The sequence below is a fragment of the Stegodyphus dumicola genome, chromosome X2 (genome assembly GCF_044657685.1).
Source record: "Stegodyphus dumicola isolate Sdum_Otavi_A_Nest chromosome X2, ASM4465768v1".
Classification (NCBI taxonomy): domain Eukaryota; kingdom Metazoa; phylum Arthropoda; class Arachnida; order Araneae; family Eresidae; genus Stegodyphus; species Stegodyphus dumicola.
Genome location: NC_140781.1, coordinates 122,616,906 through 122,642,865, shown reverse-complemented (window position 1 = coordinate 122,642,865; position 25,960 = coordinate 122,616,906). Strand labels below are relative to the sequence as shown.

The 25,960-nt window shown below is 32.7% G+C and overlaps 1 protein-coding gene across 4 annotated transcripts in view; it reads right to left on the bottom strand.

Annotated features, from left to right (window-relative positions):
- Positions 1-25,960, bottom strand: part of LOC118191758 (Golgi-pH regulating cation channel) — a 240,620-nt gene that overhangs the window by 103,392 nt on the left and 111,268 nt on the right. For all 4 annotated transcript variants that reach the window (XM_085809783.1, XM_085809784.1, XM_085809785.1 and 1 more), the window contains 3 exons: positions 21,538-21,707; positions 5,774-5,867; positions 5,591-5,652 (listed from right to left, as the gene is read on the bottom strand). In XM_085809783.1, the coding sequence (XP_085665909.1) occupies positions 5,591-5,652; positions 5,774-5,867; positions 21,538-21,707 (326 nt within the window). The remainder of the gene's footprint in view (positions 1-5,590; positions 5,653-5,773; positions 5,868-21,537; positions 21,708-25,960) is intronic.

Here is a 25,960-nt window from a genome sequence, read left to right as displayed (position 1 = left end):
GCAGTTGTAAGGCAAGACAGCTTAACTACTAACGTAAGGATTGTTTTTGATGGAAGTCCGCATGAACCAGGACAATTATCTCTAAGTGATTCTGTATATCAAGGAGTTAATTTAAACCCAAATATATTTCATTTATTAACATTTTTTTGCTTGAAAAAGATCGCCTTCTTCGCAGATATAGAGAAGGCTTCCTTGCAAATTTCTTTATGTGAAAGAGACAGAGACGCAGTGAGATTTCTTTTCATTAACCATATGAATAATGTACGTGTATATAAATTCAAAAGGATAAATTTTGGAGTAAATGCTAGTCCCTTTCTATTGGCAGTAACTATTAAAAACCATATAAAAAGTATAGAAAGGACTTTCCTGCTACAGTACAAACGCTTGATACCTGTTTTTATGTAAATGACCTTATTACAGGTAATGACAACATTCCATCTGCCTTTGAAATTTCCAAAGGTGCTGAAAAAATAATGAGAGATGCTGGGATGCCCTTAAGGAAGTGGATTTCAAATTCTGAAATGTTAACAAAGGAGGGAAAAGCTGTAGGATTTAAGCAGTTATGTCCAGAAGAGTTAAAGGATAAATTACACAGAGTTCTTGGTCTCTTATGGGATCCATGCAGTGATTACCTATCCTAATAAATTAATAGTTTGCTAGAATTTCACCAACAGGAAAGGAACACCAAGCGATTTCTGGTAATGGTTGCTGGAAGAATCTTCGACGCACTGGGTCTTGTGACTTCTTTTACTATCCGTTTCAACTGTCTGTTCCAGGAGATCTGGCAAAGAAAAATTTCTTGGGATGAAGCTTTACCTCCTGATATAAGCGAGAAGTGGATGAGGTCGTGTAAAGAAGTTCCACTACTTAAAAATTTAAAGGCTCCAAGATATATACTTGGTTCTTTTATTGATCAAGATGCAGAACAGGAAATTTATACATTTTCAGATGCTAGTATGAAGGCTTATGGGGCAGGTGTTTATGTTAAGTTAAAGGTCGAGAACGAAATCTTGATAAGAAGGTCACCTTATACTGAATTCAAAGTCCAAGTAAAAAGTGGAAGCAATTTATATCAAACCGTGTGAAGGAGATACAAGTCTTGACAACTTACGCTACGTGGCATCATTGTCCAGGCAAGGCTAATCCAGATGATTTACTTACCCGTGCTGCAGTAGTGATTCTCTTCTAAATAATTCAACTTGATGGACTGGACCTGACTTCCTAAAGGATATTATTCCTGAGCCTCCAGAACTTAGTGTCACAGAGGATGAGTATTTTAATGAACTGAAAAAGGACTGTGACAATATTGACTCTTTGAAACTTTTTAGTATAACAAAGGACTTTTTAAATCATATTTTTGACTTAAGTAATGATTTTATGCATATTTTACGTGTTTTAAGTTTTCTTTTCAGGTTCATCTATAATGGAAGAAACCCAAGTACTGAAAGGCCAGGATGCTGAACTAGAGCAAGCAGAGATTATCTTAATCAGACAGGTACAATCTTAAGAATTTTCGGCAGAGCTGAAAAGTTTATCTAAGGGTGAAACAGTAGCCCCCAATAGTAAGCTAAAAGGTTTAGCCCCTTTTATCGATAAAAATTCTATTATTAGAGTTGGTGGTTGCCTCCAAAATTCTAATCTTGAGTTCTGTAAAAAACATCCTATGGTGCTTCCACCAAAAAACCATTCAACAGAATTAATTGTAATGTATTTTCACAAAAAATGCTTTCATGTGGGATTGCAAACTTTATTATATTATGTGAGAAAATTACTGGCCCATAAATGGGAGAAATATTTGCAAAAAGATTTGCCATCAGCGCATTGTTTGTTTTAAGGCAAATCCTTCTACTTCTCAGTTACTATGAAATCTGCCATCAGAACGTGTTAATGACAATTTTCCATTTAATGACATATTTCCATTTTGACATTTTTCCATCTTTCAACATGTGTAACATATATAATAGCCAGTTTCCCTTAGAAAGTCCACCACGAAGGCATCCCTCCCTTTAGGCTCCCTCGTGTGCTTTGTCATAATTGAATAACCCCCTAACCCATTTAATGATACAGGAATCGATTTCTGTGGATCCTTTCTTGTAAAATACAAAAACTAACATAAGGGTGTATTTAACAAAGTTTATGTTGGCATATTTATTTGCTTCGCAACCCATGCAATTCATTTGGAAATCATAACAGATCTAACGACGAAAACTTTTATTTCTTGTCTTAAAAGGATTTTTCCTCAAAGACGCAAATCTAGAAAACTTTTTACAGATAATGCACAAACATTTGTAGGTGCTGCAGCAGAGTTAAAGAGATTGTTTAATATGGTGAATTCTCCTGATGAACTTCTTGGAGGATATTTATCTTCCGAAGGTGTTGACTGGAAGTTAACCCCTCCAAAGGCTCCCAATTTTGGCGGTCTTTGGGAGGCTGGCGTAAAGTCATTCAAATACCATTTGAAACGTATCGTGGGAAATACTAATTTAACTATAGAGGAGTTTTTTAACAATTGTGATACAAATCGAAGGGTTTTTGAATTCACGCCCTCTTTCTCTTATGTCTTCCGATGCCAATGATTTTAGAGTTTTGTCCTCTGGACGCTTTTTGATCGGCAGAGAAATCACCTCTATACCTGAGCCTAATTTAACAGATACCCCTAAAAACAGACTTTCCAAGTGGCAAAAAATAACTAATTATGTTAAAAAAATTTGGCAGTTGTGGCAAAAAGATTATCTTAGTAATTTACATCAAAGACCAAAGTGGCAGTTTGATAAAAATAATGTTAAAGTTGGAACTGTTATACTTATAAAGGATGAAAATCTTCCACCAACCAAATGGTTCGTTGCTAGAATTGCTGAGATATTTCCTGGCAAGAACGGAAAGGTAAGAGTTGTCAATTTACGTGTATCAGATGGAAAATTTCTTAAAAGAAGTAGTCGGCACATATGTATCTTGCCAAATCAATAGTAGACTATATGGTGTATTATTGCAATTGTGTTGTATTCATTATGTTACAATTATTTTCATTTAAGTTGTTAAACAGTGTTATTGTAATATGCGTTTTATTATTATATATTATTGTTATTCAAGTTGCAAAATTTGTTTTGATATTTTCATATTGAAATTTGCAATTTCAATGGGCGAGAGAATGTTCAGTCTCACCTCCCTGATATATGAATGAAAAATGTAGAAAATGCCTCCAGAGAGCCATGCTGTGCAAAAATAGAAAAACCGAGAGTGTGTTCTTGCTTTGGAGAAGAGAGTGTTCACGCCTTTGTGGCGAAAGTGTTAAAGTAATTACAGAGATGTGAAATAAAAGCTACAGCCCTAACTTTAACAGTGTTTTCGAGTCATTGGAGAAGTTGTGATTTATGACATGAGCTTTCAGACTATGCAACTTATTATTTATAAGAAAAAAAATGTGTACTATTGATCAATATATAAAAACTGTTTTAAGTAAAGAATCTATTGCTTTTTCAACTTGTAAATGGATTTCAATGAAAAAAATAATAAAAGTGCCTAAATAAATAAATTGTGCCTGAAATTTCTAATGGCAGATGTAACATATTAACAAATGTTATAAATGAGGTATAATTGGCTATTCTGTGGAAATGGTTTCCAAAGAAAAGGTCTCATTGATGGATCATCAAATAATGCATGTTTATCGTCTTCAAAAGTTGACAAAGATTCTGTATTTACAGCAACTCAGACTAACATGCAAGTGGATTTCTGGGTATGTGATTCTAGTGTTTCATACCATCTGGCAGTGAATAAGAATAGTTTTCAATATACAAATGCTTTGTTTCTTCTACTCAAATCTATTGGCTGATATGAGGAAATAAAAATTTATAGTATAGGAAGAGACAGTGTTGAGATTTACTGCAAAAGTCAGTACTATTCATCTTATTTATGTAACATTTGCATGTTTCTTGTATAAGGCATCATTTATTTTCTATAAAAAACTCACTTTACTTATGAGATTATGCAAAGTATCTTGAATATTTCCATCTGATTTTTTTCATCATGATTTCCAAAAAATCTAACTCTTCAAGCACAAAATCAGTCTTGCTTTGAAAACAGTCATGGAACTATTCTGCTATTCTAAACTCAAATTATTTATTTTTTAAACATTGCAATATATTTTTGCTATCCCTTGAAACCATTCATCAATATGAAATTTCCAGCTTAACTGAAGTAAGCAACCTTCAAAAATGTGTTAATCCTATGTACCAAGTCAGAACCCTTATCCACAAATATTTTCTATTTGGTGCGAAAGTCTACATTTTAAACATTTGATAAATTACTATACACACAACACTATATTTAACAGCTTTAAAAATAGACGAATTTAAAAGAAAACTCCATACTTAAACTGGTTTGATTATCAAACTGTAAAGAGAGAGCTATATGACTAAACCTATTTGCTCAGTACTGAAAATATAATCAGCTGTCAATCTGGCATGACACACTGTGATACAACAGCAAAGGACTAGCTACATATGATACATAAGGAATCAGGTACCCTTGTTACATTTCATTTGGACACATTTTGGTCAGTAATGGTCATACTGGAAATAGTTAATATTGCTTTTCTTTTTATTCAATCTCAAATTAAAAGTTTTCCCAATATTTTTATTTGCAACAGCATTTATTACAGCACTTTGTTATTTTCTGCCGTTATGCATAATTTTTTTATATACTCGTAACTAAGCCGTAACTTAGCCCCTGGGGTACACAAACCACAGGTTTGGCACCAATGTTTTGAATAATTATTTGCACCAAAAATGCATTACCATAATGATAAAATGAAATAAAAATTAAGGTTCTTTTAGTCTTCTTGACTAAAATGTGATTCAATATCAACAAGGATAAGATTAACAAAGATACAGAATGTGATGAGCAGAAGATTAAGAAAAATACAGAATGCGATGGACAAAGTTGTTTCTGTATTGCAAATCTGGAGAAAGAACACGACTTGATCAAGAAATACATCAAATCAATATCAGCACCATAACATGGCATAAATACTGGGCCCAACGAACATAAAATAGTTTTATCACCAATTTGTAGCAGAATATGCACAGAACTTCAGAAATTCTGACATAAAGAGTGCAATTTTTTATATTTTATAACAATATGATGCAGCACAAGCTGTTACGCACAATTTGTTACAATTGAAACAGTAATCGTAACACTTCAAATCTGGATATTTATAATGTCATTTGCCTCTATTTTCCAGACTTCTGTAACTATTTTTAGAAGAAGTAACAGTTTTTAAGCTACGTAAGCTAATAAAATTCAAAGATAAAAAAAATTTTTTAAATGTAAAAAAAAAGTGCCCAAAATATTACTTGCATGAACCATAATTAAACGCTTGTTAACCTTAACTTTTTATATGATTTAGAATTATTAAATATAACGGAAAAATTTTACGATTTTGAGTTTTAATAAGCAATAAGAACAAAGGAACAATTCAAATTATAAAAACTAACATATTTTATGTTTGACAGAGATTTGCAATGCTAAAAATTAGGAAAAGAACGCAGTACACAAATCATTACACTAAGTCCATACTTAATGATTTACATACCAAAAGCAAAGGGAAATCAACAGCAGAGAGATAGCCATGTTCACCTTTCATAGCGACATCCACTTAAAAAGAAAAATATGCAACTGCACTTAGCTATATGTTGAAAATAATGAAAATATTTTAAAAAGAAAAGTTTCAGTAAATAATTTCTAAAATTAATTTCTATTTAAATACAGATTTTACCTGACATATTAAAATTCTTCTGATCAACACTTTTCACTTTCAATATGAATAAATATATTCCATCACTATCAACAGAAGTCAATTTTGATCCAAACTGTAGGGGGGGGGAAAGTAAATTCAAACTCAAATTTTTATATTTATGGCTGTTGAAACAATAGCAGATAAGGCTTAGTTATGACAAAGAAATATTACATAGAACAAATAAAGTCAGTTAACAAATTATAATGTATTATTAAAGCATGTTTAGCATATAAAGAACAGAAAAGTATATATGCAAACTTAATACATGACACAATAACAGAAACTGATGTAATTTAATACTTCATAACAAAATCATTTCTTAAATTTTACCCATAAAGTTCAAAGGTAGTACAGATGCAGTAGGTAAAACAGATCTCTCACTAAACCGCTAAAAAGTCTGCAAAAACAGACTTGGGCATAGAATTAAATTAAGATTTGTTGCAGTTACTTGATAATGACAAGATTAACAGTTTAGTATAGTTTCCAACCTTGAAATAAGAAAAACCAGGAGTTTCGGGGAGGTCCATACGTGGCTAGCCAATGCTCTTTCAAAAGAATCCAAACTGACTTAAATTCACTTTATAATACACGATACAGATTACTGAAATATTGATAAAATGATTCCTGATGCAAACTGTATTTTAAAGTTAAATACAGTCAAAAGTCATTAATCCGGTCACCCATAATCCAGAATGATCTATAATCCGGACCTCAAAGCTACCAACTTCCTGCGCATGCGCGTAATAGGTTTATGCATGCACGTTTAATATAAAACGGACAGTATAAAATAAGCTAAAATTATCTAATTATGTATTTCAGTTAATGTTGCAGATTGTTTTGTTCCTTATTCTTTGAATTGGATCTGGCTTATTATTTTTTGCAGACTATTAGAGCAATTTTATAAAAGTAAGTTTGAACTTTCAGTTATGTCAAATAGAATATCCGATGCTGGATCTACAAAGGGAAAGCATGTTTCGATGTCCATCAAACAAAAAGTGGAATTGCTGCAAAAAAAATGGACAAAGGCTCCTTTGTTTCTCTAACCATTCCGAAATCTGTTTATTAATTTCACGCTGCTCTGCGTGGGGAGAGGGTGGACGTCGCGGCGGGCAATTAACTGGAAGTTGATCTGTCAGCACTATCCTTATATTCAGGGCAGATGTTTATATTTTATTTGGCTTATAATTCCTTACTAAATGTAGTATTTCATCTCCATGTACTCTGTCTTTGACCTGATTTAAATCAAATTCCTCGTCATTATAAATATCACGAATACAAATCAAATAGTTTTCTGGTTGCAATTTTCTAATTTCGACTATGCGTAATGTATGCTTTACGCATGCGCGTGTTGAAAGAAATGTTTAATAAAGTAAACAAATAAATATTAAGCCTTTTTTTTTTTTTTTGTAAATTTTTATACACTTTAGATTATAATTGCTCTTTATTTCATAAATTATGGTTTCATATTTTTAATTTTATAATTTCTGAATGCCATCTTACCAGATTTAAACTGATGATCTAAAATCCAGAAAAATCGATAATCCAGAATCACCAAAGTCCTGACGAGTCCGGATTAAAGACTTTTGACTGTATTTTAAATTTTATGTTCTTGATTAATTTCACTTTGTATTTATCTTACACTGTTTACTTTTGAGAATATCTGGCCTACAAAGCTTTTTTTTATCAAAGTATTTTTAAATAAGATAAAAGTAAAATTAAAAATTAATGTACAATTAAAAAGGGGAAGTGGCAGTTTTATGCCTTCTGTTCAATTCGGACGATTGATAAAATTCAACTTGCATTTTATGTCTTAAAATTGTGATTTAGAATATATATTAGATTAATATAAATCAATGTTCTAACATGCTAATCCTGACTCAAAATTGGGCTTTTTCAGAAATGACGTGCCGCCAGTTTTTTTCCATTTGAATACTACGCATCACAATGACCAAGTTAAACCAAAACATAGTTCAGTGGACTTTTTTCACTTTCTACTAAGAGTAATTTTCTTGGCAAATTTCTCAGTTTATGTTAGCCTTTCTGGTTCCCTTTTATCCTAAAGGTGTGGGGGAAAAAATGTCACTTTGTTTCTTTCTTGGAAATATTTTTATATTATATTAGTTTTTTAAATCACAGCTGCTATTTTAAGATTTTTCCTTTTTAAAGAATTTTCTTTTAATTATTTGGTGGTTGTATTGTAGTTTTTCAAACAGTTATACAAATTTTTATTTATTCATTTGCATTGTGTTCTTTAAGCATGTTAACTCATTCAAATGTTTTTATCTGACTTTATTTACTTAAATAGCATGTCTTTTGATACTTTGTGACCCAGTATTCAAAACGATACCTTTGAAAATTGCATTCTGCATTGTAAGAGAAAATACTGTAAATCATGGTTAAATCTTTCACATCAAAGTCGCCCCAAACGCCCAAACATTCAGACATCGGCTGGACGCCCGAAACGCCTGAATAATTTCCTACCCAGTGCTTTCCCCCATCACGTTACTGCATTACTCATTGCTTTCAGGTGTTGTTAAATCACATGTCAATCATTTCCTTGTTTCCTTTGTTTACTGTCAGTGTTTAGCTTTTGATACCCAAAGTTGCAATCCCGTACCAAAGGGAAACTTCACACAGTGTCAAAGCGTCGAAGAAAGAAGGGTTGATCTTTATATTATGGTAACTTGGCGATTTTATGGCGAAAATTTGGCGACCAACTCTCCTACAGCAACCTTCTATTTTTTTCCCCGCCGCCATTTTGTCTTCACGAAGTAAAGACATGTTTCTTTTCTTTTTATCTACTGAACACTTCTTCCAAAAATCTACTAGCCGAATTACACTTATGCTAGAAATTTTATCTAACAAAACTGCTTAATCATGACAAATATTCACTGCAAAATTGGGAAAAAGTGCACAATACCATACTCCTTATGCATTTTTTAAAATAACACATAAACCATGTACACGTCGACTTATTTTTAGTTAAAAAAACATCCCAGAATTACACAAAAATGGCATTGCGCACACTCTTCACTATATCCATGTACACTGCTTTTTTCTCATAAATTAGAAAAATTTCACGAAAATACATGACAATTTTCTGAATCTTTAAACCCGGTAAAAAGAACATATATGAAATTACCTGATCGCGAAAAAGTATATACCCTTTCCAAATATGAACATTTCCACATATAAAATAAATAAAATATCCAAAAACTTTTACCTCTAAATCATCTATTATATTATAAACGTCACCAACGAATTCATACCGCAAGCATTACAAATACTTAGTGTCAAATATTTAAATTATTTCTATGCACGTTTACTTCAACTAAAACGTATACCAAATTCCTACAAACATAAAATTCACAAAATAACTATCATTTAATTAAAATATCACTAAACAATGTACACGTCGACTTATACTCTTCACCATATCCATGTACACTGCTTTTTTCTCATAAATTAGAAAAATTTCACGAAAATGCATAACAATTTTCTGAATCTTTAAACCCGTTAAAAAGAACATATATGAAATTACCTAATAACGAAAAAGTATATACCCTTTCCAAATATGAACATTTCCACGTATAAAATAAATAAAATATCCAAAACCTTTTACCTCTAAATCATCTATTACATTATAAACGTCACCAACAAATTCATACCGCAAACATTACAAATACTTAGTGTCAAATATTTAAATTATTTCCATGCACGTTTACTTCAACTAAAACGTATACCAAATTCCTACAAACATAAAATTCACAAAATAACTATCATTTAATTAAAATATAATTAAATTCAAAAACACTACTTAAAATATAAATAAGCACATACATTAAATTAATAAAAATTAGCTTACAATCCTAATTACTTTAAACTAAATCATTGCTAATAACAATTTTCCCAATAATACCAATTTACTTTACTTCCACCTTACATTTAAAACAATGCATAAAAATAATATCCTCAAATAATTAAAAATACCAACTTACCTAATCTTCTTCAGAATCTTGCTTACATGGTGGATACACTTTTATTATGGATTCAATAAAATTATTGAACGATTTTTTCTGCGAATTTTTCCTCCACACTTCCTCCGCTAAATAAAAAGCAAAATTATCTTTATCACAATGCCTCGGAATGGCACCTTTTATAGCACTCCACGTGCCCTCTATTGTATTGGTATGTGCACCTGTTTCCGGATCTTTAAAATAATATTTGTGGTTCACAGCAAGATGTTTAACAGCAAGATGTTCACAGCAAGATGTTCCTTTATCTTCCAAACATTCATACGATTTCCAGCAATCTGAAATAATTATAGTACCCAGTAGAATATATTCTTTTATAAAACTTAATAAACAATCTTTACTTCTATCTCGCACAACCTCAAAAAACATTTATTAGTACCCCTTTCATTCCTACCAAACACCAATTTTCCTTCCACTCTCCTACCTCTCTGATACTTCCGCTTCCCAAACTTACTCTCATCAATTTCCACAATAACATTCATACCACCAAGCATACCCATATCATTTTCACAAAATTCCACGCACACTTCCCTACAAAAAGAATTCCAATCAGATGCAGTCCTACTGCTAATTTCTAAATCCGAAATCCAATAGTCAACTGGCAATCTATTCACCCAATAATAAGAAATCAATAAAATCTCACCCATACTCAAACGACTTTCAGCAAACCCTTACACTCCGTTTCACAAAATGTCCATTTTCACCAGATTTCTCGCACCGCCATTCAAACTTATCAGTAATATCCTTCCTTTCACACAATCTCATTTCATTCCCGCATTTTGGACATTCATACTTATCCGCAATTAAACCTACACTCATGCACCATTCAACCAATTCTTTTAAATTATCACACAAACACATTAAAAATCTAGAATTCACTTTAGACAGCGCCATACAATCCCAAAATTATTCAACCCTACTTCACACAACACACAATGAGCTTAATACAAAATAATATACAGCCACAGATATTTTTCCAAATTCCCCCCTTTTCCGATTAAAGAACCGTAATTCGTCCATTAATATCACATGACATATCTCATGATCTCTCATTTACCTCACACAAAATAATGCATAATCGGAACTGAGTACTGCTCACATTATTACCAAAGTCCCAGGTAGTAACCTTTATCGCCTCCAAAATGTCGCCAAACTACCAGTTACCATATTCTAAAGATCAGCTGAAATAAGTTCTCGCTTTACTTAAGTAAGGCTATTGTTAGCGCTGTAGTATTCAACTTGTCATGGGGGAAGGAAAAGCATTCTAGGAGAAATTCTTAGATACGGGCGTTTTCGATGTTTGGGGAATTGAGATTTTGCCCTCTCTCGATGCGAAAGAGTTAACATGTCTTTCAGTAGGCCATTCAGAAAGATACATAATCTACATTTTATTTTAGAATGATATGTATACAAACAGGGCCGATCCTAGCACGAGGCAAGAGGGTGCACAGCATGTGAATGGGCAAATTTAAGGGCGGTGAAATGATTTCTGTAGGATACTATATTTCTGTTGAATTTCTGTAGAATAATGGCTAATTTTAATTTGTATGTGGACAGCTGATGGTCTAGAATCGGAACTGTAAACACACAATTTTTACAGTTTTGTCACTGTGCTATTGCTTTACACAATTTCATCAGCCTACTTTTAGTTTGTTAAAATATCATCCACATTTCCAAATAAGTTAAAATTTTTCACTTTTTTCGCAAGAATCATAGAGCATAACATAAAAAAAAACTAAATCTTATACAAATAAATAAATAAATAAAAAATATTTTATCTTTTTAATACCTGACTCAAAACCTTAATAATTTTCCTGACATTCTCCACCTATAACTGCAGTCATTCTCTTTTTTATTCTCTATATACCATACTCACTTTTGAAACAGCTTGTTTTCTATGGCATTCTGAGTTTAGGTGTCACCTTCCATTTCATCAGCATTTGGCCCGAATAAAAAAAATGAAGCAATTTTGTTCATGTTACTGAACATTTTTACAGGCCAGGCATTTGAAGGTATTACATGAAAGAAAAGACAGATTTCTTTTATAATGAAAACAGCTTTAGCTGATATCCATAAACTTCTTTGGGTAAATGCTTGAATCTTCAACAAATTCGGCTAAGACATCTTTATATTCTCTACTTATGATACAATATAAAATTCTAAAAAGTAATTAAAAAGTATGCAGTCCTTCAGAGAAAAACAGTCGCCTTTCACAATGTTATTTCTTGTGTCCTTTTCACTAGCACATGCACTTTTGCTGAAACAGTTGATGCATTTGTTCTGAGTGAAAACGCTCAGCAGAATACGGTAGACAGATACCAAGTAGCACAACACGTAGCAAACTGGTCCAAGAGATTGCAAAGTGGTCGTAGTAACGTCTTTGCTACATCGTGTGCTACTTGGGATATTTTGCCTTGAGCACAGTTTCTTTGATGCAGTTTTCTTCAAACCACTGTTCTTTCTTTGAATTTCCTTCTTTCAAAAACATTTGTTTTCAGTGCTGACATAAGCATTTTTTTTTTTTTTTAAGTTATATTTCCATAAAATTTTTATTCTTATCAAATTCTTAAAAAATTAAGTTGTATCCTTCAAGGAGACTGCTTTTCCTTTTTTAGACATTTTAACAGCAAATAAAGTTTAACAGGGCAATTAGTTGAGTTAAAATGTGCTTACAAAAGGATGAGAAATAATGCATCTCACAAACTTTTTTGGTCAACAAAATCCAGCACTTATTCAGTCTCACCTAGGGATCTGATATTCATACTGAATTCAAATAATATAAATCATGTAATTCTGACAATTTTAAGACTAGTAAATGACACATTAAACAGCATATTTTTTTAAAATTATCTGTTATGAGGAAAACTATTTGACAAATTCTTTGTAAGAAGATTAATATAAAAATTTATATTTCATACATTTTAATCAAAAGATATGACCAAAATCTGTCAATTTTTAAAGATTATTTTACATTGTTAAATACTTAGTTTAAAACTACTTACTGTGACATAGTTATACTCTTATTAAGTTTTTCGTTTTATGGGGAAAAAAAAAAAAAAAAAAAAAAGAATCTATCTAAATATCATGAAGTTTCAATTAATCAAAACTGATGGAATACACCTCTCAAAAAACAAATACCGTACGTTTCCACAGATTAGATGATTGCTTGATGCAAAGTCATTGAAACGAAGAATTGATGATGAAGGTGAAACATTTCTATCTCAAATAATGGCAATTAAAAAAACATGAATTAAAAACTTTGACCAGCATTGAAATTGTCAATCCAGTGAAGTCCACTCTTCCTCAAACCTAAAAAATTTCAAGATGCTCAGTCAATGGTGAAATAAATGCTTTCTCCCTAGGATTAATAAGGTATTATAAAAGTTTCATGCGGAAAACGTGTTAACTGCAGCACATTTATTATTAACAATTGCAAAAATTGTGACAAAATTGCATCAAAATGACTTAACTTGCTTAGAGATGGAAAATTAATTTTGAAGAACACTCACACATGAGAAAGTTGAGACAAGACTCCTAACCAGTATCGGCACAGAAGTTTACCTCACAAAATCCTCAGCCTTAAAATTCTTCTTAAAACTGAAAGTGCCCATGCGTGTAAGCAATTTTCCTCTTTGAAATACGTTTCTTCAGCAGTTACACGTTCAGGGACTGAATAAAAATGGTATTCTGTGAAATAGCACATCTTTCAAGACACTGGATCATGACTGTTGTGAAGCAAAAGTAATTACACAGAAGCAGAAACCGTCTGAAACATAAATAACGTGAGAGAACAAAAAAATAGAGAGCATTACTTTTTAAGATACCTTCGTATTTGCATATTTATTTTTTCCTACTTTGATGGCAATTATCTGCTCTAAAAGTAACATGGTTAAGATAAAAGTTAGCAGAAATGAAATTATTTAGAATTTTTTGTTAGTCTAAAGATCCACATGTGGCAGACAGTTTGAAATCAATTAAATCAATAGGTACATAATTTAAGAAAATTAATTTGTGTTTAAAAGAAATATGTTATTGTATGATTTATATTTTAAAATGAAATTATACTTTAAAAACTCCTATTTATTAAACCACATTTAAGAAGCCGAAGGGTCTCACAAGCTGCAGTTAAGATGTTGGAAAGGCATAGTCTGGCCATGCCTGAAATATAAATGCCTTCTCTGAGATTCAAAAACAGGCCCTTTGGTTTGGCAGTCAGTGTCACAAACCACTATCCCATCTGGGTGGTAATGCACATATACCAATTATGATTTCTCAAGTAGGATTCTGTGAGCTGTCAAGAGTTTAGAAAAGGGCCCATAACTGAGAAACATATTAACTCAAGTAAGCCTATTTAAAGAAATATCTATATTAATTTTGACTTGAATATATTATTAATCAAAACTCGTTACATATGCTACCATACCTGCCAACTTCTAAAGATAAAAATTCAGATTTCTCCAAAATTCAGAAGAACACGAAGAATTAATATCATGCATTGATATTAAAAAAATAACAATTTATACAAACAGAAAAAAGAAAATTGTACTTATATTAGTAAATCTCAATTAAGTAAGATTTCTCCAAAATTCAGAAGAACACGAAGAATTAATATCATGCATTGATATTAAAAAAATAACAATTTATACAAACAGAAAAAAGAAAATTGTACTTATATTAGTAAATCTCAATTAAGTAGTAACTAAAAAATTTATTAGGAAACATAAAACAAGAACTTAATGTTACAAAAAAAAAATTATTGCAATGAATTTATTGTGCATTTTTTGGCTTTAGCCAAAAATTCTTTGGAAAATTTCCTGTAATAACAATTAATTTCCTCATAACATTTAGCAATTAAAATGTTTTCTAGAGTTTTTGGTAAAACTGAAAAACGAAACATAGTTTTGTTTTTCTTCACAACACTGAAGACTCTCTCGCACTCAGCATTACTGTGTGGAATTACGAGAATAGCAGATAAAACTCTTGCTAGTCTATCATATTTTGGTGTTCCATCAGCTCTTTTTATTCTTTTTAAGGTACCAACGAGGACATCAAGTCTATCTTCTCCAGAACAGCGCTTAGGGGCACGTTGTGTTCGATGAGGAATGCAGTAAACAAACACTCTGCCAAAATGACATCGGCATCCGAATTCGTAGCCGTATTTGAAAAAAAAAAATCGGAAGCACTTCTGCAGAGAACCCGGTAAATGTAAACATCGCCAACTTTGGCGATAATAGTTCAAACCTAGTAGCCCAGAGTATTTATCCTATTTGCTTGTTTGAAGTTTGCAACTATTCCTCTTGCGTTTAAATTTTGTTGAAATATCACTGTCGTTGTTTGCATTTGCAGATTTATATTATTCTTCTCTTATTTATTATTATTTTTTCTGAATTTTTTAACAACGAATAGATAGAAATATTTTTGTAGATAGATGCCGGTTCTCGGTTCGGGATGAAAGGAAGAAAATATGGCGGGTGGGGTGAATGCTAATTTGTAACACGGCTGTTCACGTTGTGTTCTTAATTATTAACAGCTCTAAGAACCATGAGGTTTCCAACCTCTAAAATAATTTGTTTTCGTAGGCCGCAAAAATGTGCATGTGAATTTTAAATAATTAAGTAATGCTTTTATTTTTATTATTGTCATCTAAAATTATGAGAATAAATCAATTTTTACGGTATAAAATTTTAACAAGATAATATATTGTTAATACTTTTCTAACAATAACCTTTCAGAGGATGGCAGGTGTGACATAAATAGATGATTAAATTGAAACAAAAAATATTACTGATTATATAAAATGACAGAATAGTTTGATGCATCGCCATAGTCATCAAAATTAGCAGACCACTTGCTGGTGTAAGGAATATATTGTTTTCTGAGTTAACCGTAATTTAAGACAATTTTTTTTCGTATATCACGTTTAACCAGTTAATTTTAGTATATTAATACTAATTTATGTTTTTTAAATGAATTTTTATTTCCGTTATAAATGCTTCCGTGCTAACTTGAATTTAATACAAATTTATTTTCGTATATCACGTTTAACCGGTTAGTTTTACATCTACGTGCTTATTATCTCTGAATTTTTACTACCATATGCTTAATATATTGTTTCGTCTGCTAACTTGAATTTACATGCACTAAAAATCACGTTTACGGCTCGGCTCATCGTCGATGAACCGCGAGCTTGGCGAGTAAAAATTCAACGGCGCCAACGGGTTCTCTGCGGATGAAAACCCAAAAAATCATCCACTTTCTTCGACGTTGTTGAAGTCGAAGCATTAACTTCATGCTTTTTAGAAATTAACATGCTTCACAATGTCGCTTCTTCTACCGTGACTTATTATGAAGTCACAGTACACGTTGCAAAATGCATAGTTATTTCCTTTGAAGGATTCTTTAATTGTTGGAAATTTGGCTTTGTAGGCAGGCTGAAAATATTAAGAATACGTTTTTTTTAACTCATTTCGTAACAACAACGTATTAAGAAAATTCATAGCATGTGCAAACAAAAGAAAAAAAAACAGAATGCGACAATCCACGCTCGCTGAGTAATTCCCTTGTTGCTGAAGTGAACGCGAAAAAAATAATCTGGTGCCCACAAACAAAAAAGTGGGAGAAACAAGTTCGGCACATTGGATTGGCTGGTTAAGTGGAGAGTTGGGAGAAACCGCAGGTTACTGGATTCGAAGTATTTGGTAGTTGGCGGTAAAACACGATGCAATTGGCAAAAATCGCTGAATTGGTGAAAAATTCTAAAATTTCGACGAAAATCACTAAAAACACTTGAAAAAGGAAAAAAAAAATCGTAAAAAATGGATTACGATCGTAAAAGACAAACGCATTTTCGTAAAAATTACGAAAAATTCGTAAAAGTTGGCAGGTATGCGCTACACGTCTTAGCAAACTTTATATATACACACACATACATGCTTTAAGAAAATAATTTAAGTCTTAGTTCTCTTCTTCCCATGCTAAACAAAATTTTTATTTCAACATTAAAAAGAAAATCTACTACTCTTGCACATTTCATATCTCTGTTTAATTGCGTGTAGTAAATATTAGTGACAAAATTTTCAGCTTATTGGAACAGCAGTTATTGATAAATGATCAGCTTCTGACCATGAAGTCATCAGATCAAAAAATTTCATAACTTTACAAGTTCACTGCAATGGTTATATTGAATGAATTAAGTTACATATGTTTAAGTAAGTCAACCAAGCCTATCTGAATGAGGATGTTCTGGCAAGCATTCGTGACCCATTAAAATTCTAGGCAACAGCTAGAGACCAGTAGAATCTTCATAGCTTTCCATTAATCGCATGTAAGAGAAAAATTATTCCAGTTTGCTTCTTCCAGAGGTAAGAAAACTGGTCACATGGATGGTAAAAGTTCTAAAAGTGTTTAATAAGGGTATGATTACTTTGGAAGGGTCAGTATTGTGTTAATTTTATTCATCAAAGATGTGCTCTCTTTAGCTAATCTCGAAATACTGGAAACTGTCTTATTGGAGAAACAGCAACTATTTCTCTCTGATGTGTTTAATCACTTTATTGAAAAAAAAAAAAAAAATGAAACGTTGTAGCAGAGCTTATATGAGAATCAGAAGTAGTCACATGTCCTATTAACCGTGAAATGCATAATTACCTTTATTCAATCATGAGTTTTTTGTCTTGCTGCATATATTAAAATTTTAAATATTTTGCTTTCTTATTCATTAATGATGTAAGTATCATCTGAATGACTGGAAGTTTATGAAAACAAGACTAAAATAAGCAATTATACAAATCTAGCTATTAAATATGGTTTCAATACAGGTCTTTATGAGAAGATCCAAAAATCCATGCCACTCGGAGGGTTAAACTACAAGTCTGCACAACTTATATAGTTCCCACTCGAATACACAAAATATGATGCATATGCATGAATGATTATGAAGCTACTTGCTATAATATTTAGTCATATATATGCAGCCAAACTAACTTTTTCAATCTATAATTTACTGTCACCTCCTTCAGTTTTGGAAAGCAACATAAAAGAAAGTGGTTCACGTGTATTTTTCCCTCACCAGCTCAATGGGAAATAACATAACTAGCTTGAAAGAATGTAACTGCACTGCACCTGCATAAAGATATGCGTAAGAGTCTAGACTGTGATTTAATGACTTTTAACATTCACAATTCTTCAGTGTATCACCTGAGTAAGACCAAAACATCACACTACCTTCATCCTATGAGTATTTTTCAAATACCAGACAGAGAAAAGCATTCTCAGTTTTCCTAGAATAAAAATGCATAAAATCCCTCACGCCATAACTGAACTTGCTTGTAAACACACTTGTTCAATGAAGAACTTATTTCATACAGAGTCTAGCCTCTTTCATTTTCTCTTGTATGAGATTTAGGCTATAAACAACAGTATTTACCTAATGTGCAGACTTTCATGACATCATTGGCAATTTTCAGCCCTATCCTAATAGCACTATCTTGAATGTTCTTTTAATAATATAAATAGAAACTGAAAAAAACAAACCTAAAAGGTCATTTCTATGAAACAGCTAATTTAGGTAGGTTGCGAAAATGCCCCTAACACTCATATTATATCTCAATGCATTATCATATGTCACACAATTTATGAATTCTTTGATCAGTTATGACTTTTCAGATACCAAAATATATCAGTACTATAAATGTACAGCATGTTTCAGAACTCCACGTATAAACTTGGAGGAGAGATAGACGATATCAATAGGAATTGCAATCATCACACAAGAAAGCAGGATCCCACATGCTGCCCTCAAATTATAAAGCAACATAAAAGACAAAGCAAGGCCACAATACAGAAAGCAGTATTGAGCACTTTACTATACTAAAAGAAAAGTACAGTAGCATTACAGGAGGTGTTCAAAATTCCGCCCCTCGCCATTAATGCATGACTGATATCTAAGCTGCATGGACTAGCGAATATGTTCAAAAATACTAAACGTTTCATGGATTAAAACAGTAGTGATAGCAATTCTTGCAACAAGGACCATTTTAGAATCTATTGGACTTTCATTCTAACTCATTGTTAGTAAAATGATGCATGTTCACCTCACTCCGTTGCTGGCTACAATGAGAAAACTACTACTTGTGTGCTAACCTCGAGAGCTCACTTACGGAGCCACCTATCCATCTGGGACTCTGCTTTTCTATGTTACTCTGATTCCTATTGATACTTTCTTCTTTCCCTTTAAGTTTGCATGTGGAGTTCTGGAACATCCTGTATACTTAAGACACAATAACACGCCGAACAAATACCGATTCAGAAGTCAAACAACAAAAATCAGCGTTAATTCACAAAATTTTCACAGGACTAGTTTTGATGGTTTTACCGAACCATCATCTTCAGCTGCAAAACCGCAAATGAACAAGATAGGAAATAATGTTTAGATAAGATAAGAAAGCCTGGACAAGAATAAGCAAGTGGCGCCATCTGTTGGCAAAACCAGAACTAAAACATAATTTCTCTAAAAGCCGAAGGCAAATTTGGATTGGAATTAGGATCGTTAACCAGAACAGAAAGATTTTTATGAATGTGAAATGCCTCTAGAAAATCCAGTTCTCCAATGGAAGATGTTTTTTGAATAATTTTGGCAGCAGAAAAATTGAAAGTGTGATTTTCGGACCAACAATGTTGAGCAACAGAAGACTTCTGTGTTTCCTTTTTTCTAACATATGCCTCATGTTCTTTGACGCGAAATTTTAAGGCTCTCTTAGTTTGGCCAATGTAAATTAAACCGCACTGGCAAGGAATCCTATAAATACCCCAGGAGTTCATATCCGGAATGGGGTCCTTGAGTATAGAAGTTGGAATTTTATTGATGGGAGAGTAAACAACCCGAAAGTTAAATTTCTGCAAAATATGTGCAACTTTATAGCTAATTGATGGAAAGAAGGGAATGACAACAGAATTTTTATAATCTCCTAAAATAAGAGTGTGGCTTTTAGTTTGTTGAGATGAGAATTTTTTATCTTCGCAAATCATTTCAAGCAACTTAAAACATTCGCTTATCCCATCTGTTGCGAATTGTGCCAGATTATATGCTCTTCCCAAAATTCATAAAAGTGGTATTCCTTTCTGCCCTATTGTATCAAATTTAGGTACTGCCTCGTATCCATTAGCTAAATATTTAGTTTCTAGATTTTCCACTCTATTAGACAATAACATTTACACCATAAAATATTCAATAGAGTTTGTAAAAAACGTTAAAAACATTTCTCCTCGTAATTTACTCATGGTTTCTTTTGATGTAAAATCATTATTCACTAATGTCCCGGTGGAGGGTGCATTAAGATGTCTAGAAACCAGACTTCGCGAATTTCATTTCTCTTGCATCGAAATTGATGAGCTAATTTCTCTAACTCAACTCTGTTTGAAACAAACACATTTTGTTTTCCAAAATAAATATTACAAGCAAACTGAGGGATTAGCCATGGGAAGCCCCCTCAGTCCCATCCTGGCTGATATCTACATGCATTATTATGAATCAAAATTGTTTGAAACTTTAAACTTCCCGGTATGGTTCCACTACGTAGACGATACTTTTACCCTGTTTGAAGGATGATTTAAATAAAGTTCTTTCTACAATGAATTCTATTGATCCTGCTATTCAGTTCACTTTTGAACTTGAGACTTGCAATTCTCTTCCGTTTCTCGACATTCTGGTCACACGTAACACATCCAACTTCAGTACTACAGTTTACCGTAAACCTTCATCGGTTTGCCTTCCACCACACTTTAAATCATGTCATCCGACTAAACAAAAGTTAGCTTCATTTTATTCCTATGTTTTCCGTGCTCTTCAAGTTTGCTCCTCCAAACTAGCCCTTGATGAAGAACTAAATTATTTAAAAGCAATAGCTATTGACAGGGGCTTTTCACCCAACATTATTAATCAAGCAGTTAAAAAATTCTCATCTCAACAAACTAAAAGCCACACTCTTATTTTAGGAGATTATAAAAATTCTGTTGTCATTCCCTTCTTTCCATCAATTAGCTATAAAGTTGCACATATTTTGCAGAAATTTAACTTTCGGGTTGTTTACTCTCCCATCAATAAAATTCCAACTTCTATACTCAAGGACCCCATTCCGGATATGAACTCCTGGGGTATTTATAGGATTCCTTGCCAGTGCGGTTTAATTTACATTGGCCAAACTAAGAGAGCCTTAAAATTTCGCGTCAAAGAACATGAGGCATATGTTAGAAAAAAGGAAACACAGAAGTCTTCTGTTGCTCAACATTGTTGGTCCGAAAATTACACTTTCAATTTTTCTGCTGCCAAAATTATTCAAAAAACATCTTCCATTGGAGAACTGGATTTTCTAGAGGCATTTCACATTCATAAAAATCTTTCTGTTCTGGTTAACGATCCTAATTCCAATCCAAATTTGCCTTCGGCTTTTAGAGAAATTATGTTTTAGTTCTGGTTTTGCCAACAGATGGCGCCACTTGCTTATTCTTGTCCAGGCTTTCTTATCTTATCTAAACATTATTTCCTATCTTGTTCATTTGCGGTTTTGCAGCTGAAGATGATGGTTCGGTAAAACCATCGAAACTAGTCCTGTGAAAATTTTGTGAATTAACGCTGATTTTTGTTGTTTGACTTCTGAATCGGTATCCTGTATACTGTTCACTGAAATATATAACCATAAAAAATAAGCATACCTTAACATTAGTTGTTGAAGAAAATGGACCAGAAATGTAGCCATATGGGTATGAATTTTTATTAGAAAATGGTTCAGTGTTATTCTGAAGATGGATAGAATTCGCTTGAGCACTCTTTATTCCAGGTTGCTTAATTAATTGACTGTCTGAATTGCTCTCAACTTGTGAAGCTACAAAAATTTTAAAAAATGCATTTTAAATCATTTCATATAATTAAACAAAATAATAATCTAAATCTTTTTCTCTTTATTATAAATTAAAGCAAGTAAAAGAAAAAAACAAACTATTAAAATTACATTCTTAAGATAATAAATGATTTCACCAGTAACTGATATCTAATTATCATTAATGCTTCTCCCTCTACACCTAAAACGCATACCCACACAAAAAAGGGGGCTTATAATCATTTAAAAGCAGATAGATATATTGCTAGAATTATAACTTTCAATTATCAACTGAAATAAGAGAATTTGGATAAATAAAGAAAATTTCAAGGAATATACACATTAAATTCAAATATCATATTCCATTCTGGAATAACAAAACACAAAATTTTTTCAAATGCAAAAAATTAACTAAAAAATGATGGCTGTACCAAAATTCTCCTACAAAAGCATCTGAGTATGTTATTCATAGTTAATCCTTCATTAGTAATCCTGATGAAACTGATTATACTACATATACAAATAAGAAAATATTGTTAGCTTGATATTATATCCATTTCATTTTTTCACAATATTCTCATAATCATTAATAAATTTTTAGAGTTTTTATTGTAATTAACCAGTTATGATTATTTACGTCTTTACTATAACTTCTTTCTCTATTTCTCACCAGAATGCAAATTAGGTTTCAAGTACTTGCGCTGAGATTTTTTACTGTTTAGATGAGTGGTGTTGGCAGCAGCATTTCGCTATTACTTACTCTCGCAACTTCTGTTTATAGATAAATTTTGGCTTCAGTATCTTGCTAGCTGATGCTTTAAAATATGTGCAGGTGAAATTCTGAACCAGCTCAATTAAATCTGTTTGATGGAACCATATATGTCCACTTGCAGGAATTTAAAATAAAAAAAAAGAATTTTTAGTTCTGGTAACTTCAATAATAAAGAAAATATTGTTATAAAATCATACAAAAATTTTTAACGATCTTTCAAACTTCATTTAACAAAATTTGTATAAAAAATATATACAGTCAAAAGTCGTTAATCTGGACTCGTCGGGACTTCGGCGATTCCGGATTATCGATTTTTCCGGATTATAGATCATCAGTTTAAATCTGATAAGATGGCATGCAGAAATTACAAAATTAAAAATATGAAACCGTAATTTATGAAATAAAGAACAATTATGATCTAAAGGGTACCAAAATTTACAAAAAGAAAAAGCTTAATATTTATTTGTTTACTTTATTAAGCATTTCTTTCAATGTAAGTTGCTTCGTTTCATGTGATAATACTTTCTCTTTAATTCTATTAAACAGACATAATTTCTTGTTTAGTTACAAAGTTCCACTGTTCAAGTCCTATAATTGCTGTGTTGAGAATACCGACTAATTTGTCAATCGAAATGTTTTCGTTTTCAATAACCTCTGGGTCACTTTCTTCACTATCGGAAGCGAATTATAATGACGAGGAACTTGATTTAAATCATATCAAAGACGGAGTACATCGAGATGAAATACTACACTTAGTAAGGAATTATAAGCCAAATAAAATGTATACCATCTGCCCTGAAGATAAGGATAGTGCTGACAGATCAACTTCCAATCCGCCGCGTGAAATTGATAAACAGATTTCGGATTTCAAAACATACTTTCGCTTTGTAGATACAAATTACATATTAGTAAATACATATCGGAAATTCTATTTGACATAATCGAAAGTTCAAGCTTACTTTTATGAAATTGCTCTAACAGTCTGCAAAAAATAATAAGCCGGATCGAATTCGAAGATTAAGGAACAACGCAATCTGCAACATTAACTGAATTTTTAGCTTAGCTTATACCTCCGTTACACATTAAACGCGCATGCGCACAAACATATTCGCAGACGTAAAGGTCTTACGCGCACTCTTAAACGCCTGTGCGCATCCGTGAACGCGACGCATGCGCAGAAAGTTTGTAGCTTTGAGGTCCGGATTATAGATCATTCCGGATTACGGTGTCTCCGAATTAACGACTTTTGACTGTATATACATACAAAACAGGAGAGAGACATATTTTCATGGTGACTAAAAATTTTTTCCGCAGTTTCTTCTGTTAGTGTACAAATATGCTCTTTGCTGTGATAATTGGTTCATCCTCAAATAAAGTTCTTTTTCTGTCACTTTAATTTTCAGGTGTTGAATCAGTTTTGTTTTTAACTGTTCTTCAATGGGTTTCCTGATTTTTTGACAACCACATCAATTTTTGTTTTATTACATTGTTGGGCATTAAAATTGCAACACCATGAAGGAAAGCAAATACAGAAGAGATATTTAATGTACGCAAATAGTACGACATGAAGACAAAATAATTAAATTTGTAAGCAGTTTGGGGGTTTACAAGGGTGTGAAATAAGCAGAAACAGCTGCCACCCCTGGCAGCTAAAACGGCTCTTACCTGGTTAGGCATGGAGTCGAACAAGGCTTGGATGACAGAAACAGGCAACTCATTCCACACTGCTTCTGAAGTGTGGTATAAGTCTATACCACACTTCATCAACTGTATTAGCTGGAGAGGGGTGGCAGGCCAGTCTCTCAGCTACCAATGACCAGATGTTTTCAATGGGTGACAGATCTGGAGATTGTGCAGACCAGGGCAGCAATTGAATATCCTGTGTATTGAGGAATGTCAGAACAAAACATGCAACATGTGGTCTTGCATTATATTGCTGAAGATGGCGTTTGGCCGGCCTTAAAGATAGGACAGAACCCACTGGACCTAAGATGTCAGAAATTTACCGATTTGCATTCAAATTACCGTCAATCCAAACTAGAGATGTGCATGCCATGTACACAATGTCTGCCCAAACTATCACACCAGGTGCAGGGCTTCTATGCCAATATCGAATGCAACCAGGTGACTTGTGGTCTCCTCAGAGCCTCCTGACTCGTATACAGCCATCAGAATACTGCATGCAAAACCGGGACTCATCCGAAAAGATGACATTGTGCCACTCCACTCCTGTATCCAGCTTTGTCATTTGGTGCACCAGAGCTGCTATCTCTATGTTGCATTGTCAAGGGAAGCCCAACGTAATGATCGCTGTGCTGATAGTCCACACTGCTGCAAACATCAATGCACCATACAAGCAGATACTGGGCATGCTGTGAACATCACTCCATATTTGCATGACAGTGGTTGGATTTTGACCAGTGCAATGGGCAATATCGAATTCTACCACTTGCTGGTAAGCATTTCTTATTATTATTCAAGGCATAACACAATATTCTGAGCTAACTCTGACCTTACAAAGCACTTTCTGAATGAGAAATCCACTACACTTTTTTTATGCACTGCTTCAGATGTCATTTCTCCCTTCTGCATCATCTAAATGCACTGAAATACTAATCACTTGCATATCTCAACCTCTTCTTCCTTCCCGTTCCTCAGATCATTCCCTTTTGGTGTTGCAATTTTAATGGCCAGCAGTGTACATCAGAAAGACTACAAGCATCTTTTCTTAGGTGTAGGCAGAAATCTAGCATGTTTTGCCATTATCGAATAAACCAAACCAAACCTTTCTTTGGTAACTGACTTTAATGTCAAAGTTAGAATAAAAAATATCTCTGAATTTATCATACAACACAATGCCGTGTAATTTTGCGATATTTAACACTTTTGAAAAGGTACATTTTCTTACACTTTTTAAGGAATAATGAGGCTTTCTCCTTTCTAGGTAGCTTGTACACTTGATCCTTTTAGATATACCTTCCTCAGAAACTGTACATTTTCCTCTGAGGTCTATCTGTGCTTTTCCATTTATAGCCAAAGCTTCATTCATTTTTTGCAATTATTTTAAGTATTATAATTCTTAAGTTTGTTAAAAGAAGCAAAGTATTTTTAACCATTAAATTCAAAAATTTAAACCCCAACATCCTGATTTTTTTTTCTAACACTCGTAAATTTATGTGATCTGAACTTTGTTCAAGAGTGGTGGTGGTAGTAGTACTTTGTAGTGGTGGTACTAAAGGTTTTTAATTTTTGTTAGATGGTATGCATTAGTCAAAAGGTTGAGAACTGCTGCTCTAAGGGATTCAGGTCCGGTGATCTAGCACGGCAGATGTGGAATCATTTCAATCTCCAGATAACATCAAACCACTAGAACTGTATGTGGGCAGGTGTTCTCTTCTATAAATGTCATGTTGATACCATTGCAGTGACAAAGGTGCACAAGAAGGTGTAGAATTTTACGGGATATCAGATGGCTGTGACGGAAGCA